We start from the raw sequence: 19,991 nt of genomic DNA, 5'->3' as shown, positions 1-19,991 counted from the left end.
TTAACAAAAACTGGCACAACTTTGGGGTTAACCACAAAAATAATTACAGTAATTACTATGGGGTAGTGCAAAGCTTATGCATGGGCTTTAGAATCAGATAAAGCCAAGTTCAATTCCCATCTCTGCTACTTACAAACCATGTGAGTAAATACACTCTGCTACTTAATTAGCTTTGCTGAGCCTCATCTGTCACATGCAGTATGTAATGTCAATTTTGCCATATGCCTATGATAAATAAATGAATTAATAAAATTAATAGACTTAGTACAATATTTGACACATAATAAGTCTTTGATTTATATTTCTTTTGCTCTTTTCCTAGTAAGGGTTTGGTCAATTTTTGACTGATGCTAGTTAAACCATAGTTGGAAGTTTGAGGAAAGAAAAACAAAGTAAAGATTCTAAATGGAGAAGAATGTTTAAATTGGTCTGTTTGCTTGAGACGATATTAGCACTTGCTTTTGGGATTACACAATGATCCATGGTTTTGTATTAATTTTTTCCTTATCAGATAATTATTTTTGATAAGCACTTATAATTTAAGTAAACATAGTACATTTATTTTAAATTAATGAAATATGTTCCTAATTCTTACTTCTTATCATTTGATTAGTTCATTTTCCTAAACAAACTAAAAGTAGTCTACTTCTACTCAGTAAATAATCCATAGTAGGTAAGAGAAGTATATCATTGTTCATTGCTGTTTCTGGAAACTGAATGATTTGCCACTGTAAAATGTATTTGGCAAAATAAAATTTCAAATCAATTGATTTTGCTGTAGCTCTTGCTACTGTTTTGTATACAGGAGAGGTGGATAGAGTAAATGAAGGTGACCTAGAGACAGGATGCTTATCCTACCTCTTGGTGAAAAATCTATTGTCTTATGAATTATGCATGTATAAGCATCAAAGACACATATCTTTAAAAGTATCAGAAATATGAGGCACTCCCCTATCTCCCTGGCAAAACCTATTTGAGGCTGTTCTTTTGCCTCCTAGGCATGAGCCACCTTTAGCAATAGGCTGGCCCACAAGAATAGCCCAAGTCCCCAATAATCACTGGTGTACTTCTGGTCTATGCTTCCCAGTGCCGGTTATGCCATTGAGCTGAGTGAGATTCCTCAGTTAGGCAAACTGCAGAGGAAAGCATCTCTTACATAGGGCTTGGCAGAAACACTGCAGTGATTGATAATGGGACCAAATCACTTGAGGTGAGTTTTCTGGGGTTCACAAGTGAACAAGGGTCTGCTCAACTTTGTCATATTAGCCCATGGATATTGTAGTAAATTGCCATGGGTGGGGGGAATAGCAGGAGGAGTGCCGAGCTTCTGCCTGAGTCTTTTCTCCTGTGCTAGCTTTAAGGGACCAGAGCATTTCGTCTCTCAGCCTTCAGGAAGGTAGCAGTGTCTGCCTTGTTTTAAGAAATGGTTAATCTTGGGGATGGTGGACTTTTGTGTTTGCTATACTGAGAATCACTTTAGTTTAGCACAGAGCGCTATAGATTAATGCTGTAATCAATGAGAATCTGTACACTGCAGAGATCTGTTTTGATGACAGCAGTACTTATGGCCTTGTTTAGTGTCACCATTGTATAATGTTGGACACTGCAGGCTCTTTTGCATTTGATTTAGAAATCAAGGACTACAGGAATTTAAAAAAAATAATTTGTATTTTGGTGGGTATTTTTACTGTGTTGTGGATCTGCTGCCATTGCTAGGTGGAATTTAGTGATTTGATGCCAGTAGCATTTGTTTAACCATTCCAATGCTGCTGTTATTATGTTTGCTGGGTTTCTGCAGTTTCTACTACTTTATACGTTGCACTCAGGAACAGGTAAACTAAACTATAATATTAATTTTTTTGAATAAATGTAAGCCTAATGGATTTTATTGTTTAATTATCAAAAAGGCTGAGCTATTGAAATTTATCATTTAGAGTATCAGTAGAGAATAATGGCTATTTTGCTTTAAAATTGAAATTACATAAACATTATTTGAAAATGCAATGATGAACATCTAGTTGCATTATATGAAGTTATTTTTATGCTTTAAATGTATATTAGTATGTTAAATTGTATACATGTTAGTATATTTAACTCTTAGTTTCATCTATATAAAATATACAATTAATTCAGAAAGTATGTGTTTTCTTTTTCTTGATTGATCAGATTGTTTCCCCTTATTATTGAATTTCATTAAAATTAGAAGGCTCCCCAACCTTTAATCTTAAAAATAAATAAGTTTATGTAGATTGTTTTTTTCAATGTGTAGATAATGGTGTCACAGGCTTGGTTTTTCCTAATAGACCAAACTGCTTATAGAACACATCTCTGGAAATGCTTGTGTTTTCATGTGATGTTAAGCTGTGGGTTGAAGGGAAAACTGTTCAGATAAGGGGGATTAGAGAGCCCAGACACAAGAGTGGAAGAGAAGTGTAGCCTTTGGGGTCAGAGATTTGGGTGTGTGACCTTGGGCAAAAGAGGAACTTACCTCTTTTGAACCTTGTTTTCACTCTGCGTATTTGGAAAGACTGCCCTGCTCTTCTCAGTAGGAATAGCACAGTATTTTTAAGTTGTTTAAGGTTGTCTGTTGATATTTTCTGTTCAGAAAAAGACACTTATTAAATGTTTAAATGATCCAGGTTTCTGAATACAAGAGGGAACAGGGTTTCCTGTTCTTTTACTTGTAGTGGTTTAACAGCTGGGGGTTTTTTGGAAGGGAGATTATGACTTTTTAAAATTTAAGCTGCTAAATCCCTTTGCTCCATTGTAACTATTTTGCCAATAAGCAGAGAACATTTGCAGTGTCCTGAGGGCAACTGCTGTTAGACCACACTCCTTGGGAGGGGAAGGAGGCATCACATGCTATGCTGCAGCCCCATGAGGACCTGGATGCAAAGAGGCACCCCAGCTCTCTGAGTGCCTGCCAGGGGCAGCTGCTCCTTGCTGCTCACTTGCTCCCTCTCAGGTTCAGTGGGTACTGCTGAGGGCAGTTGAAGAAAGCTCCTGCCTTCCCTTCTCAGCAGATGACTTTCAAGAGGTCCACTTTCTACTAAGCTAAGGGCAAGCTCAGAATCCAGAGGATCCGAGGCAACTGGAAAAGAAGCAATCACCTCCCACTCGCGAAAGTATGAATTGGATTGCTGCCTGTCTAATGCTAGTTAAAGTTTATGAGTATAGAATGCATATGCTTTTGAGTGAGAACAGAAGGATTTTATTGTAAATTGCATCATGTGCTTACAGAGTGGTAATAATTGCTAGTTGATCAAGATTACAAATCTTGTGTTCATGGTCATGGGTCTTCTTAATGATAGACACCATTATCATAAGAGCAAGTCAAGGCAATGATGGCCAAAGCTCCCACATATGCACAGGAAGAGAAAAAGGAAAACAATGTGATTAATTTCTCCACCGAGCTCTGAGGAACCACTCTGATTTATAGTCCCTTTACATTAATTCATGAAGGCAATAACCTTGTTAGTAAAGTGATTCTCCATCATCAGAAGGGTATCTGCTCAGGTATCTTCCAACTTCTTTACTTTATGTTACATTCTTAGTACATGGTTAGAAAGATCTTCAAGGAAAATAAGATGTTTTCATTTTCAAGTATTACTTATGAGTGTTCCTGGGAAGAGTTCCAAATGATGTAAGTCTTTTGAAAAATACAGACAAAATTAATTTCAGTAAACAAGAAATATATATTCTTCCCTATACTTCCCCAGATAATCCATAGACACTTTTTGATAAATAAAATAAAGACATGCTGGTCTCATCTTTCTAAGGCAAGGGAGATTAGGAAGAAGCATTTCTGTTTATAAAAGTATGATAAGTCAACAAAAAATCAATTATTTTATAATGACAAACTTAATAGTTGAGATAACTTTCAAACATTGACGATCATGCCTACAAGTTGTAGGCTAGTAAATAAATGTATTTAGATTTTTTTGTATAACCTGCTTCAAGTAGGCCATCTTTTGTGTTAAGGAAGGAAATTATCATAATCTCATAATGAGTCCGTCAATTACTGGTAGAAATGTACCTCCAAATTTTGAATGCCCAGTTAATTTATCTTTTTTTTTGTTTCCGACAAGATTTTATATGAATTATAAGACATGGGAGATAAAATCTTACTGTGATGAACTGTAAATATATTTCAAAGCTGAATTTAGAAAAGGGGGCTGATTTCAGAAGCTGGTGGGTTCTAATAAGCATATTTTCAATGGTATAACATATATCATCTGTCATATATTTTAGACTTATTAGTAGTTTTAAAGGTGTTATTTCCCTTTTTTTTAGGCAGTTGGGGGCAGGTGGACAAAAAGCTGTTAGCTTTGTAATGCTTTCCTGTATGGAATTCTTAGCCCTTGAATTTAGTTCTTCACTTTTGAGTAGATCAAGATTAGACCATTTTTTTTTCTATCCACTTGAATTTTTTACTTTTATTTCAGGATAATGATTTCTAATAACTTTTTTAGATTATATAAAGTTTAAAATTATTTTTCTATATTTTCCTTTTTAGAGTACATCTTTGAAATTATTGAAGGCACTTATCAAGAAGAGATATTAGCACACCCTCATATAGTATTGCTCTTGCCTTAATTCTGTTTGAAAGACTTTTCAAAATATAATTTATTAGAGTCTTGATAGCTCACAAATGTGCTTTTTGAGGTAAATTCCCTTGCTCTCCATATGTAGTCATAAAACTCATTTTCTCTGAGTATGGTTTCTTGATTTCCTAAGTGCCTGGCTTAAATAGGGATCTTAATGAAAGCATAGTACTGAGGCTGAGGACCTGCAAGGAAGGATGATTCCGGGAGCTAAAGGAAGAGCACCAAGCCAGTATTGTAATGCCTCAATCTAAGTCACTCATTCATGCAGATCCTTTAACCATTTATGTTTAATTTGGAGAGGTCCTGGGTCCTTCAGATAAATAAAGGGAGCAATGGACTCTTGGCAGAAAAACACTTATAGCTACACAATTTTACGTACAATTTTGAAGAATGTATGTACTCCCTAAATTTAATTATAATAACAAAGTTCTTAATACTCAGTGGTGGAAAAAGTCCTACTTACTTCAAGGTAAGCCATTTCTTACATGCAGTTAGTAAATAAGCCCCAAACCAGCTTTAAGTTGTTCTTGCTTTAACAGTACTCTTATCACTTAATATTTTCATGGGCTATGCCATTCTACAACATAGTTTAAAAAATCTACCCAAAGATTAAAATTCCAAAAGATAAGTAAATGATGATTAGTTACATTGTTATAAACAAAGAGAACAGGAATGACTGAAAATTCAAAAATAACACTGAGTGATTTCTGAACAAAGAGAGGATTGAATGTTTCATGGACCAACATTATTTCATCTGTACCGGAAGAACTAGCCAGGATTTATTTCTGTTCACAATAGCTTGACAGAGATTATTTCCTTTTGACAAGGGGCTTCTTAGACAATTTATTGTGATTCCCCAGGCCAGGTTTGTTTATAACAGACACTTAGTTACAGAGATCTTTCTGAAAAGTTTGATGTAGTTAATGGGATTTTACTGTAATGAGAAATTCATTGAGGACATAAAAATAATGGGAAAATTGAGCATAGAATAAGAGCCCTCCCCCATATCTATTTGATTTAGAAGATCCTTTAGAGTATTGGTGAGAAACTCTAACAAGGAGAATACATCTTTGGAATTTCTTCTTGAAGTTGTCCCCTTTGAGTTTGCCATACAGTCTTTGAACATACTGTCTTTATTTTCCACATTTGTTCTTGTTGGCTTTACAAAGCTAAATTGAAATGGATACTGTCTTCATGCTTGTGAACTTAGTTCACGTCTGGATGCTTGATCAAAATGTGATGCAATGATAATCACATCAAACAAATATCACTAAAGGCCCAAAGATTTGGAGGGGTGTGTGTGTGTGTGTGTGTGTGTGTGTGTTTGTGATTATTTTTTGTTATCAAAACTATTAGTGCATAACATTGAAAAACAAATAGAACTGTATCTTCTTGATAATTATTAGAATTTTAAAGGCTAGCAAGATATTGCCTTTCAGTGTTTTTATTTCTGTCAACAATAAATAATGAAAAATGACCAGGGTTGCATAATTCTGAGTTTCTTAAAGTTGAGTACTTAGCCATTAGAATACAGTTTAAACAATTATCCTAAGCTAAATTTTTTACAAATATATTTCAAACATAAATAACAGATATTTTATATCAAAAAGTAAATGCTACTTACATTCTTGCCAGTTAAAATAAAATAATGTTGAGTTTAGAAGGTGCTTTCTATTGGCTTGCTCTTTTATTTTAAAAATGAAGTTCAGCCTTTAATTGTTATATGCATACATAAAATAAATGTCTATGTATGTTGTGAAAGAAGAAGCTGAACCATAATTTTTCTTAATATTGGAACTGTTATAATTACTACAATAATTTGGTATTTTTTTGAGTCCCATGTCTCAAACTTAGTCTTGCTTGTGATTAATTATGTATTTTCACTATAATTTATACCAGTCAATATGGAAATTAGTCGCAGTATAATGATCTTATGTTGTTAAGAATGGTGGAATTTTTAGATAAAACTTAAATATGTACATTTTCATTGGGGAAAATGAGTTAAAGATTGTTGTCTTTGTGAGTGTCAATTGGGAAAGGTTTCTTATAAATTTATAAAATCCACATTAGAAAAAGCACTTGAAAATTATTAATTTTAATCTCACTAAAATAATAGTAAATTAAGTCTTTTAATTAAAACCTTTCAAAGAATAATTTGTTTGTCAGATCTAATGTCCCTAAATATGTTAAATATCAGTGCTAACAGGAAACAGTGCCAATTCTTTTACTAAATACCTCCTCATTTCATATCTTAATTCAGTTACACCATCCTCTTGCTTGTTCATTTGCCTGTTCTTACTTAAGAGATATTAATTTTGGTTAAGAGTCTTTAGAAGACAATGTGGTTACTCTTGTGTCTAAAGAAGTATGCAAAGAGCACTTGGCCCTCTGTTCCCCCTATTTGTACTGCATTCACAAAATGTCAGGAAATAGAACATGCAAAGGGAAAACATTGTATAACACACATAGCTTCAGATCCCCTCATTCTGTATAGCTGAGTTTTCCCAATTAGCTTGTAATCATTGTTGCTGATTGTTTACATTATTTAAATTAAAATTTTTCTTAGAAAAATTTTACATTTATCTACCTTTTTCTTTTAAGTTTGGAAGCCTACAAAGAGTATTTTATCATGGTTTTCATAAAAGCTTACATGCTATTCATTCTTTTAGTTGTTGTCTAATGGACATTGTTCTAATATCAATATATTGCCTGTCATCCAATTGTATTACTACATAATTGTTCAGACAGTTATGTTCACATATTTGTGTTCATATACCTACTCATAGTACCATGGTGCTGAATGCGGGCAGACCCTTACCAGTTTGTTTTATTTGTTTTTGTGTATTTTTTTCCCTTAAGTTTTTCTACTCTTTGTTGTAAATTTTTACTCTTGTCAGTGTGCTTGGCTGTACCAACCCTTTTGTTTTTTTACAGTATGCATCTTTAACATTGGTTGAATACCAGAGAAAATCATTTATAATTTGGACTGTAAAATTATGAGCAAGGGCCTAATGTGTTTTTTTCTAGGAATCAAGTCTAGGAGTGTAAATTTTGTTTGTTGGTTTTGCCAAATGAGTAAGAAGCTTTTTTTACTTGTTTCTCATTCTTTGGCAAATTGATTAAGATAACTTGCTATTTACTGAATTTTGCTACTTAAGCTCTGGTTAAACTAACACCTGTACATCAATTCCATTTTAGATAGTTCCTGTTGCATCAAAGATATTTTGAGATTGATACACAAAAAGAATTGATTTTAATGAAAATGGAGTTATGATTAGTTTGTATATGTTTGTATGTATTTGTATTATATTTGTATCTATTCAGTTAATCTGAATTAAAACATACTCAATACTAAAAATGACCTAAGGTAGTGACCAAAATATAAAAATTTAGCCTTATGCAATAAATTTTGCATAGTAAAGAAGATTAGTAGGGAAAAATAAGTGTCAAAAGGTTACAGACTTAATCATAAATTTTCTAATAAATGCACATGCTTTGAAAAAAGTGCCATTGATTACAAAATGTATAACATCCATTACAAAAATACACCAGTTGTTTGAGTGCCCACTAATTGTTTCAGATACTGATACCATAAATAAGATTATCAGTGGCTGCAGCATGATCCACATAATTTGAGCAACATTTTCAACATGGTCATGTAGGCAAATGCCTTGATGTAATGGTGAAGGGCAATGCAGTGAAAAGAAGTGTGGAAGCCTCAAGGGAAGAGACCTCAAAGACCAAGCTCAACTTAGATAGTTTTATAAAATGTACATGCTATCTGTATGCATTTGTAAATATTGTTCTTTACTACCATTAGTTTTGTGCTTTGACTTAAATTATTTACTTTTGTCATGAAGATCAGTTGAAAGGACATGCCTTCATCAGGCTTGACTGCCTTTGCACTGCTGCAGAGGTTCAGACCAGTGACCTTGCAGTGCTTTGCAACCAGGTTTCCTGTGGCAATAATTCTGAAGTTTTATGAATATGAACAATTAAGCACTTTTCTCAAGAACAATGATGAAGCATAAAATAAAATGTTCTCCAGACTTTTATACCTAGTGATTTCGCACTGCCAGTTAAGGAATTTCCAACACAAAGGGAAAGTTCTTTTATATCCCAATGAATATATACCTAAATTGTCTGTTCACATAGGCCAAGTAAAAGTGAAGGAAAACAAGCCAAAAACAAAAAAAAATAGATAAAACATAATAAAATTAAAAAGGCAAAAAAATATTTACAATAACTTGCTTTGAGGGAGCTCTGGTTTTAAGACATCTGTTCATAGTACTAAAAATGTTTACTAATATAAACTAACTTTTATGCTTTTTATGCCTTAATAATATAAATAAAAGTAATAAGCGGTAGCAATACCTTATACGTACTTACATTTTGTCTTCTATAACCTTACAGTTCATCTTTATTATCATTTCAATATTATTATATCACAAACCATGATCATGTTTGATCTCCATATATTTCATTTCCATGTCTTTGGGATGCAGAGGCAGGTACAAATTGATTTGGCATTCAGAATATTATTGCAAATTAATACTGTTTTGCTAAAGTTGCCTGGATCTGGATAAAGACTAGCATTTTTCTTTATCAGAGATACTTCTTCTAGAATGCGTTCTCATAATGTCTTTGAGGCAAATATGCCCAGCACTACAATTTCTTAAACCTGTGGTTAACATCCAGTCCCCAAACAATGAAAACAAATAAACCCCAATTTTTTCCACAGGGTTTCCTGGCTGGTTATTCCGAGGCTTTGCACGTGACAACCTGTTCTCCCACGTGAATGGAATACTCAGTGTCAATGTGGAAGCCTGGTCAGTTGGAAAGTTGCAGTAAAATATTTCCCTCCTGTGTACATCACTTCCCAAATTCTTATTCATGAAGAGTCATTGTGTTGGAAAAAAAAGTTTCCCTAAGATTGTCAGTTCTGTGATTTGTAATCCAAGGCACCTTACTATTCTGTACTTAGATTCTGGGGAATAAATTTCTTAGTCATTGGGCCTCAGGCCATAATTACACATGAAATTTATTCTTTTCTATTATGTGTGGAAAAGTTATATAATCAATGACCTTGGAGACTTTTAATCAGACAATTTTTTTCACCATTTATTAATGTCATGTAGTGCATTCTAGATTTTCTGAAAACTATGAACATCTTATTTTATGATCCTAAAGCACAGTTGTGTCTGCACACATATGTGTGCCAGCACCTGTATGTGCATGTATTTTGTTGTTCAAACCTCTTGGGAATTTTAGTTTACCAACTCTCTCTGGGATCCATATCAGGGCAGTGCAGAGGTAAAAGGATACTTTTGCCCATAATGGTGTTTTGGGATTGTGTTTGGACCATGAAGCTTCTTGAAATCTCAAAGATCTAAATTTATGTAAACTTATATCACTTTCAAAATTAGGAAAAATTAAATTGTTGACTAATATTCATTAGCTCAAATACATTTTAATTTTGCAATGCCTGTTTCTGTAATGTAAATCCACAAAGTTTCCTGTGATTTCTCAAATACCCATAAAGAGTGAACTTGTTACATTTTTAAATTTTCAGTGGTTGTTTTCTTAACATTCAATCCTATAATTGCTTTCATAATATTGTTATGAATAGAAACTAAAAAAAACATAAATGTCAGGACATTAGTAATCCTATACCCTATTGGAACGTAAATATTAAAAATATATTTGGCAATTTTTGAAGATATAATGTAAGCTAGTGAAATGTTATCAAGGATATCTTGATTAATCCCACCCAGATGTAATTTTTTCACAGACTTTAATACTTTTATAAGATATTTAAAATTTTATTTTGTAAAGAGTAAGATTTTACTTATTAAAGGTATTTAACTATAAATTTGATCTCTAGCACTTGATTTTTTCTAAAAAAAATTTTTAATTTTTAACCTTTATTTATTTTTTGTTGTTTATTTGTTTTTATGTGGTGCTGAGGATGGAACCCAGGGCCTCACCTGTCCTAGGCGCTCTACCACTAAGCCACAACCCCAACCCTCTAGCACTTGATTTTTATATTAATCTGTATTGTATCATTCATTATGTGTTAAACTTTATTTTTAAAGTTTCTTAAAGTTCACAAAACTGGCATATCTCATTTATTTGAACTCCATGCAACTTCAGTGAGGAAAGTAGCGTTATTCCCCTTTTGTCTTATTTATTTATATAATTTTACTGGGGATTGTACCCAGGGTTGCTCTACCACTGAGCTACATCCTCAGACATTTTTACTTTTTATTTTGAGACAGGTATTGCTAAGTTGATGGGGCTGGCCTTGAACGTGTGATTCTCCAGCTTCAGCCTCCAAGTAGCTGGGATTACAGATGTGTGACAACACAACTGTCTGTTCCCCTTTTGTAAAAGAGGACAGTGTTTACAGAGATGTAGAGAGATCATAGATATTGTACCTAATAGTTTTTAGAGTCATAAGTCTCCAACTTCAAATACAATGTTTAATAAATAATAGCTTCTAAGAAATAGCAATTATAAATATAAGATAGAGTGTTAATAGAGAAATTAAGACAGATTCTGTGGCAATTCAAGGTTTCTAATTGTGGAGGAAAAAAGAATCTTTGTTATGTTTGTATGCCAATAAAATTGAAAGAAGTATTTCTTGGCATAATAATTGGAAATAATATTTCTTACATATTTTTATACTCTAATGAAATTTTGCATTTCTGTGTTTTTTTATAGTTTATAAAGCAATTTCACATTCATAATCTTACTCTATTGTTGAAAAGAACAATAGCATAATATTGTAGGTATCTCCAGAGTTGAGGGATTATCTGAATGACACAGTTCAGTTGGAGTTTTGATTCAGAATTCCATATAACTGCTTTGTAGAATGTTATGGTGGTAGTTTAGCATCCCAAAAATTAGCTCTCAAATTCACCAAATACATATAATCAGGAAAGTGCCACGTTTGTCAAAGATGTTAATTAAATTCTTTCCTGGACCAGCAACTGTGCCTCTTTTCCTGTGCTCTAAAATTATAAAAGAGATGGCACCATAGACATTCAAGTAAATATTTAATCATTCTCTAGAGGTTGTTCATCTCTGGGGACTCTTTTGAGTACAAATAATTTCTGAATACAAACATTTTGTCATTTTATTAATGTAATAAATAGTACATGATATATTTATTTGAATCAATTTAATAAATAAATGATTTGATTTAATTGAATCATCAAATTTACATAATTCATATACCAAACAGAAATAATGATGTTGTGGGTTTTGTTGATAAAAATACAGCACTACTAAGCAAGGAATTTTAAAAGTAAAATTTCCTTTTTAAAAAAACCATTTTATGGGCTGGGGTTGTGGCTGAGAGAGCAATCACCTTGCATGCATGAGAAACTGGATTTGATCCTTAGAACTACATTAAAAAAAAAAGAAAATAAAGATATTGTGTCCACCTATAACTAAAAAATAAATACTTTTATAAACCACTTTATTTATGTATAATTGGTATACAAAAACATCTGTAATATGCAACTTAAGGAATTTGGATATATATCCATGAAATCATCACTACAATGTATTCCATAAATATGTCTATCAGCTGCTATCACTGTAGTCTTTACTTATTATCAATACTTTATTTTTGTCATAAGAACACTTAGTACCTACCCTTTTAGCAAAATTTTAAGTATGTAATACAGTATCATTAACTGCAGATATTAAGCTCTTATAGATTACTAGACGTTATTTACCTTGTATAACTGAAAACGTATACCCTTTGACATTATATCTCCATATCCCTCTCCTCCAAGCCCTGGAAATCATTCTTTTACTCTCTGCTTTTGTAAGTTTGACTCTGATAGATTCCTCTGTAGATGGTATGATGCAATATCTGTCCTTCTATGTCTGGCTTTTTTCACTTGGCTTAAAGTCTTTTTGGGTTCTCCCATTTTGTTTCAAATGGCAAGATTTGGTTCTTTTTAAAGGGTAATATTTTCATGTGCATGTGCACTACCTTTTCTTTATTCATTCACCCTGTCAGTGGGCATTTAGAATTTTTCTACATTTAGGTTATAGTGACCAGTATTTCAGTGAACATGGGAGTGCAGATATTTCTTTTGGATTCTGATTTCAGTTTCTACCCAGCAATGGTGTTGCTAGATCATACAATAGTTCTATTTTTTAAATTTTTTAGTAACCTTCATACTATTTTCTATAGTGATATTATTAATTGATGTTCCCATTAACAGTATTCAAAGTTTCCAGTTTCTCCACATCTTCACCAATACTTACCTTCTTTTTCTTATTATAAGTATTCTAACAGGTGATAGAAATTTTGATTTGTGTTTCTCTGATGATTAGTGATGTTCACCTTTAGTGTTGAGCATAGCTGTTATGTAAAGTGAAATTTCTAACATAAATTTAGAGAACAAATGCTCTAATGAATCCTTAATGGCTGCAGATATTGCAATTCTTCCAATTTTAAAAAATTGCATTTTAAATTGTTAAAGAGGTTGAGCTTGAGTCAGGCAAATCTCCGTTACCTAATTTTATACAGTGTTTTGCCCGCAAATATGTTTAGGGAGTGAAAATTGGCATGGACTTTCAATGATATTACCATAAAAATATTTAAGGACTAATATGTTTAGTATACTAGGAACTTGGAATGACAATCGTGAGAGATAATAATTTAATAATGAAAGACAATGTACTGATTTTGCAATGATATTCATAGCATTTACTTGTGAATATGCTTTTAATATTTCATAGATTGACTAATGCTTAAATTTAACTTTATCTCTTCCCATTTCATTTTAATGCTTAGAAATCAAGTACTGTAAGATAATATTTGTTTCTTTCCCCTGTTAACTCAAGTGAAAATTAGAATTTATGGAACTTTGCTATGAGTAAATTATTGGTGATTTATTCCAAAGTTAACTCTGCTATTGTAGATTACGAGGTAGATTACGAGGACACTTTCCTTTTGCAGTCATGGAAGTATTTTAATTAGACTTTTAAGAAATGAGGACATCATTTCATGTGATATTTTCATATATTAATCCAGAGTTAAGATTTTAACTCATTTCTCAGTTTAATTCATGTCTGTGAAATGACTGTTACTGAAATAAATGTTCTTGTCAATTATTCAGATTAATTTACATACACATACTTTTTGCAATATAGACAAATGGTATTTAATCACATCTGCTGGCCATGGGAATTGGTGTTGAAAATACCTGATCAAACTTCAAAACCTAAGATAACTTTTGTGTATGCATTAATGCAAACATTCAATAACCATATTTTTGTTCTGCATTTTTATTTGTGTATGTATTGTTCTGTATTAAAGTTAGTGTAGTATTCATCTAATTGTACTTAATCCCAACACATATACTGTGATAAAGGACTAAAAAATAAGTAAAAGGAAAAATTTTTATAAGTTTAGGAAATAAATGGTAAGTGTAGTTCTGATTTTTGGTCTGTAAAATATACTTTCTTTCTTTCTTTCTTTCTTTTAATGACAACAACCCATTTTATTTAGGAAGAACAAATTATTTTTAGATGACCAGGAACTCAGTTATGTTTATAAATTAGGAATTGGATGGGTTACTGAGTGAATATTAGAATAGATATGCATTCTGGTTTTTATCATAAGTCATTATAATGATGTTAAAAATATGCTGCATATTTCTTCTGGAGACTGGCCAGAAGATTGACTTTTCTAATACTTTAAGCAGTGCGCTAATTTGGTATAGTAACTTTTCCTTTGCAATATGCACATTAGGTATATGCTCCACTTGAGAAAGTATATGTCAGGTAAATTCTTAAGTATTTAATTTGTGAAATTAGAGTCATGGTTTGCATACAGTTTTAACATACAGGTTCCACCAAGCACCTGTGTTGTTTGGAAGGTATTTTGGTTCAGTTGGTCATATTGAAATTCACTATGCTTTGACACAAGCTACCAAAAAATAGAAATTTTAAATCATAAAGATCCATGTTTATGCATTGTTAAACAGTCTAATCATAGTGACCTGGGTTTAGGAAAAAATAGTTCTCTTTACAGAACACTTGTGTGCATTAGCTGACAAGTGATTTATTTTACTTTTGCATTGAAAATAGATTTGTGCATTGAAAATGCATGGTGCAATGAAATTTGTGGAATGAAAGATCTATGCTAACCAGATTTAATTAGCCTGCTTTTTATACAGGGGCAGGGAGCAAAACTGTTTTAAAATTCCTCACAAAAATAAACTCAAAATTATAATGCTTCTTTGAACATGGCTAATTATAAAGTTGAACTATTTCAGTAGACACAACCTACTTATGTGCTTCCTTATTCTGGATTAATGATAATAGCAAATTAGTTTCTTTAGAAGTATATTGGATATTAGAGCCAAGATGTTTTTTTATTTATTCCATAAGCAAATACCATGAATTTATCATTTTGAAGTTATGCCAACTAGAAGTCAATATCATTAATCATCTATTAGAAAAATCATCAAGGAAATGGTTTGTATTAATGAAATATTTGATTATGAATATTTTAGGAGAAGGTTTTGTTAGGTGCTGCTTATAACATTAATAATAGGAAAATGTAAATTGTGAAGACAAATTAGAGAAATTAAAAGTTCAGTGTCTTTCAAACAGTAATTATATGGTTAGAAGAAACAACTATAATATAAAACAACATATTTAGATTTTAATATGTAACATGTAATTTTTGTAAGATTTTTAAAACAATATTATTTAATAAGTGATAAACTTAATAAAAATATCACAATATTAAGAGGTATAAATTGTATACTAATAATTGCACTTTATTTTTTAAAAAATTTATTTATTTTAATTAGTTACACATGACAGTACAATGACCTTGACATATCATACATTTGAATCAGATGGAATATAATTTCTCATTTTTCTGAGTGTACAGGTTGCAGAATCATATTGGTCATGCAGTCATATATACACACACAGTAATAATAATGTCTATTTCATTCTACTATTCTTCCTATCCCCCCAATCCCTCCCCTCCCCTTCCCTCCCATCACTTCTCTCTACCAATCTAAGGTAATGCTATTCTTTTTTTTCTTGTCTCACATTGAACTTTATACACTTACATTTGTTAGCAATATTTAATTGATGTTTACACTTTTATATATGGCCAAAATAGGCAAAAAATAAATAAATAGCTGCAAACTCTGTAGCATTCATATTACAGAATAGTGTAAGTTCTAGTGCTGGATACACTTTAGAATCTGTAATGGCAAACTGTATAGATACTTGTATGTAGATATACTCATATGTCTGTCCGTCTCTCCCTCCCTCCCTCCCTCCCTTCCTTCCTTCCTTCCTTCCTTCCTTCCTTCCTTCCTTCCTTCCTTCCTTCTAACCAATTTGATGAGACTCTTCATTCAAGGTGATGCCCCTGAAAAGCTCATAGATGATAATAGTATCTGTGCTTTCATAATAAGGTGTGCAAAATAGCATGGCTGAATTTTACCAGAAACATCAGCTTTTGGTTCTTTGCCTATGAAGAACACTTTTTGTACAGCAAATATTTGTCTGTATCTATTTAGGACAATGTGAATAAAACAGAGCTGAATCACCATATAAGGCATGGAGGCATGAGCCAGAGAAAGATCCCAAGAAGTGTAGTTTTTAAAACATAAGAAAAATTATTGAGGGATATGATGAAACTATTGTTTGCTTTAAAAAAATAGGGTGATTTTTGTTATTATTTTAGCTTCAAAGACTTCTTAAAGCACCTTTCAATTTCATTAATATTTTTTTTTCTTCAGGGAAATTGAATCACCTTCCCACCAACATCTCAATGGTTCAGTTACTTTATCACTGTTTAGAAATGAATCAGCATTTAAGATATCATCAGGCCTTTTTACTAAGTATGTGAAATTTTAGGGAGAAACTTGTAGAAATTGCAATAATTACTTTTTGAACAGTAATATTTGTATTCATAGAATTTCAATTTTAACACTGTAGTTTTTTCAAGATGAACTAACAAAAAAACTACTTTAAGAATAATTGCATAAAGTTTTACGAGCAGCAAATAAATACCAAGAAGAAAAATCTTCCTTTTTCATCTTCCTTACATTCCATTAACTGAATTGGCCCAGTGGAAGTTCTCTCTGATATTAAGCCATGTATGCATATTAAGGATGTGAATTTGAGAAAGATACAGATTCCATATGAAATAATTTTTAATAGAATAATTTTTAGTGCAATTTCAAATGCTAACCCCTGCATAGAGTATACTACTATTATTCACATGAATATTTGTGTAATATTTTAGTATTTAGTATATATAACATTTACTTTCAGCCTTTCTAAGATTTATAAAAGGAAAAGAAAAGCAACTACTAATAAACTGAAGAGTATGGATTTTTTTTGCCTGTAGATTTTATACATCTAAAAAATGTATTTCCTTTTGCATGCTGTACCTTTCATTGCCTATCATCTATGAAAAATTATTTACTTATGGCCTGTACAGTCTTGTTAAGTCATATTTCCCCAAGTTAGCTAGCTTTGTATCTCAGTGTCAGCTGACTTACTCGTTTCTTTGGAGATCCATGGAAAGAAAACTTTTATTGAATTAATCTGATACTTAAAATATAAAAGTTCATTTATTCCCCTGATTTCCTAATACATGTTCTCATATAGGTGGCCCAATTTTTTATTGCCTTTTGTTTCATTCAAATATTGAAAACATGGCCTCTGAATTTTTCTCTCAAATTCTTACTTTGTGGTTTTATTAAAATTGGTGGGTACTGTGTCATTTGCATTCTTTTACCGTTTTTCTTGACATTTAATAATAACTGATAAGCATATGTCATATTTTTCAGTATATGAGGAAAGGTAGGGATAAGAGAATTATTTTTTGAAAATATGTTATAGTTTAGAAGTGTAGAAAGGGAGACAAATTTTAATACTTTCAGTTCAATAAATATAATTTTAGGCATCACCAGTAGATGGCAGGATATGACTTGGAATGGAAAGTTTTGAGTGTTGGAAAAGCACATTAACCCTGTTCTTCCCTGTATGTTTATGTGTCAGTGTTACTAGGCTTATTTGGGGGCAGTGGGGGTGGGGGGTAGGAGTAGCCCTTCTATTTCAGGAAGTATGTTTGTAGAACATATTTATTCCAGTGACTCAAGTTCCAACTTTTCACAACACATGTATCATTCTGGGATGTGTAAACTCAAGATTACAATATTCTTAACACTTTATAGATTGAAGAGGTAATACTTATCATTCTCCACTTTAACACTATCACACTTTTATTTTTTACCTGCTGTGCAGGTGACTTGGATTATTACTGGTTGGATCCTGCCACGTGGCACAGCCGGGAAACATCACCTATTAGTTCGGTAAGTTTTCTAGTAATTGAGTGTTTGCAATTCAAGGACTATTTATACTTTGTCCATGGTCTCATATATACTGGTGAAAATGAGTCCTGCACCATTATATGTTCTATGATAGCAAATGTTAATTTCATTTGGCATTGCAGTTTTGAAGAAAAAATTAGTTGACACTGAATAATTATAGCAAATTGTAAATTAAGTAAAAAAATTATTAAATCATGACTACCACTGTACATCTTCCTTTAGCAACAGTACACTATAGAGTATTAGTTGTTTACCCTTGTGATCCTATGGCTGCCTGAGAGCTAAGCTCACTGCTCTTGCTTATCATCTCAACAGAGGACAATATTATATCACTAATCCTAAAAAAATAAAAAATAAAAATTCAAAGTATAGTTTCTACCAAACATGTAACACTTTTGCACCATTGTGAAGTTAAATTTATAAGATGAACCATTGTAATGATTTAAGAATGGACACTGTATTTGATTAAGGATAGTATCAGCATTAATAACAAAAACCAATGTTCTTAATTTAAGCAGACATATTTTAAAATAAATTAATTGCTTTTAAATTTCAATTAAGAGATATATTTAGTTGCTAAGTACTTTCAGAATCATTGAGTATAAATGTCTTTTGTAAATAAAAAGTATGTCTAAATGAAAAATATTGTAAGCCAAGGATGAAGTCCATAAGAATAAAGAATTTCCTCTAGGGTATTTTTTAACTGAGGAAATCACATCATGGTAACATGTGTCTATAGAAAAAAAAAAAGTTGTTTACTTTTTAAATTTTGCATTTAACAGCATCCTGTAACGTGGCAGCCATCCAAAGAGGGGGACCGATTAATTGGACGTGTTATTCTTAACAAAAGAACAACCATGCCCAAAGAATCGGGTGCATTACTGGGTCTAAAAGTAAGTATGCTGGTTTAGAATATTTCTTAAAGGGAGAATTACAGTACAGACTGCAATCAGCAAAATTTCTGACAATGATTTTTTTCTTTTTGTGTGTGTGTATGTTGAGAATTGGACTTAGTTTTGCCTCACTAATGTGCTATATCCTCAATCCTTTTAATTTTTATTTTGAGACAAGGTCTCACTAAGTTGCTCAGGGTCTTGCTAAGTTGCTGAGGCTAGCCTCAAACTTGTGATTCCCTTGCCTCAGCCTCCCAAGTAGCTGGGATTACAGGCAAGCATCACTATGCCCAGCAATAATCTTTAAATATATTCTTCTGTTCTTCAAAATGAAATCTCTCTAATGAATATAGCTTGTCTTATGTGTAATAGTTTTCCTAGGTTAGTAGTTTTCAATCATTTTTGATAATATAATACAAATGTATTAAAAATACAATGGAGCATAGGAAAACTATTTGTCTCTGGTTATTAAGGATAAATGTTACATTAAAAAGATTTTAATGGAAGGCAATAAACTTAGATAAAATGTGGACCATTATTATATGTTAAGCAGCAATATAAAACTTCAACAAGGAAATTATTTTCTAATAATAGTAATATTTATGATAAACTAAAAGAAGAAAATATATCTTTTAAAAATGTCCTCTATCCATGCATGGATGGTGGAAGGAGACCCTCATGGTTATACAAAATACATGTATGAAGATGTCAATATGGTGTCAACATATCTTGTATTCAGAAATATGATAAATTGTGGTATAAAGGTGTATTAAGAATTGTAAGGCAAAAAATAATAATCATAATAAGAGAGCTCATGTAAAAAAGTAAATTAATTAATTAATTAATTAAAATGTCCTCTAACAGATATAAGAATCTGATAGATTACAAAAGATTATTGTTTTCTAGAAAAGTCTATGCACATTTGCATAGGTATCTTGTATTATATGTGTGCTTATGTATATGCATTATATGGTTTTGCTTTCAGTTACTTAAAGAAATAAATATTCAAAAATGTAACTTTAAAACTATTATTTGTCAAGAGGTTGTACATTAATACAACTGGCAGTGAGCTCAGTAATATAGCATTTGCC

At 31.8% G+C, this 19,991-nt stretch overlaps 1 protein-coding gene across 40 annotated transcripts in view; it reads left to right on the top strand.

The window, feature by feature from the left end:
* Rims1 (regulating synaptic membrane exocytosis 1) overlaps positions 1 to 19,991 on the top strand; it is a 446,077-nt gene that overhangs the window by 265,898 nt on the left and 160,188 nt on the right. For 30 of the 40 annotated variants that reach the window (XM_076860004.2, XM_076860046.2, XM_076860031.2 and 27 more), the window contains 2 exons: positions 17,922 to 17,989; positions 18,790 to 18,900. In XM_076860004.2, coding sequence (XP_076716119.2) covers positions 17,922 to 17,989; positions 18,790 to 18,900 — 179 coding nt within the window. Of the gene's footprint in view, positions 1 to 1,777; positions 1,833 to 9,405; positions 9,437 to 17,921; positions 17,990 to 18,789; positions 18,901 to 19,991 lie in introns of those variants that run through there. The other 10 variants (XM_076860027.2, XM_076860044.2, XM_076860026.2 and 7 more) reach the window with 2 other exon arrangements.

The sequence above is a fragment of the Callospermophilus lateralis genome, chromosome 6, assembly GCF_048772815.1.
Source record: "Callospermophilus lateralis isolate mCalLat2 chromosome 6, mCalLat2.hap1, whole genome shotgun sequence".
Taxonomy (NCBI): Eukaryota; Metazoa; Chordata; class Mammalia; order Rodentia; family Sciuridae; genus Callospermophilus; species Callospermophilus lateralis.
The sequence above is the reverse complement of the archived record's forward strand: the minus strand, read 5'-3'. Positions and strand labels throughout refer to the sequence as shown.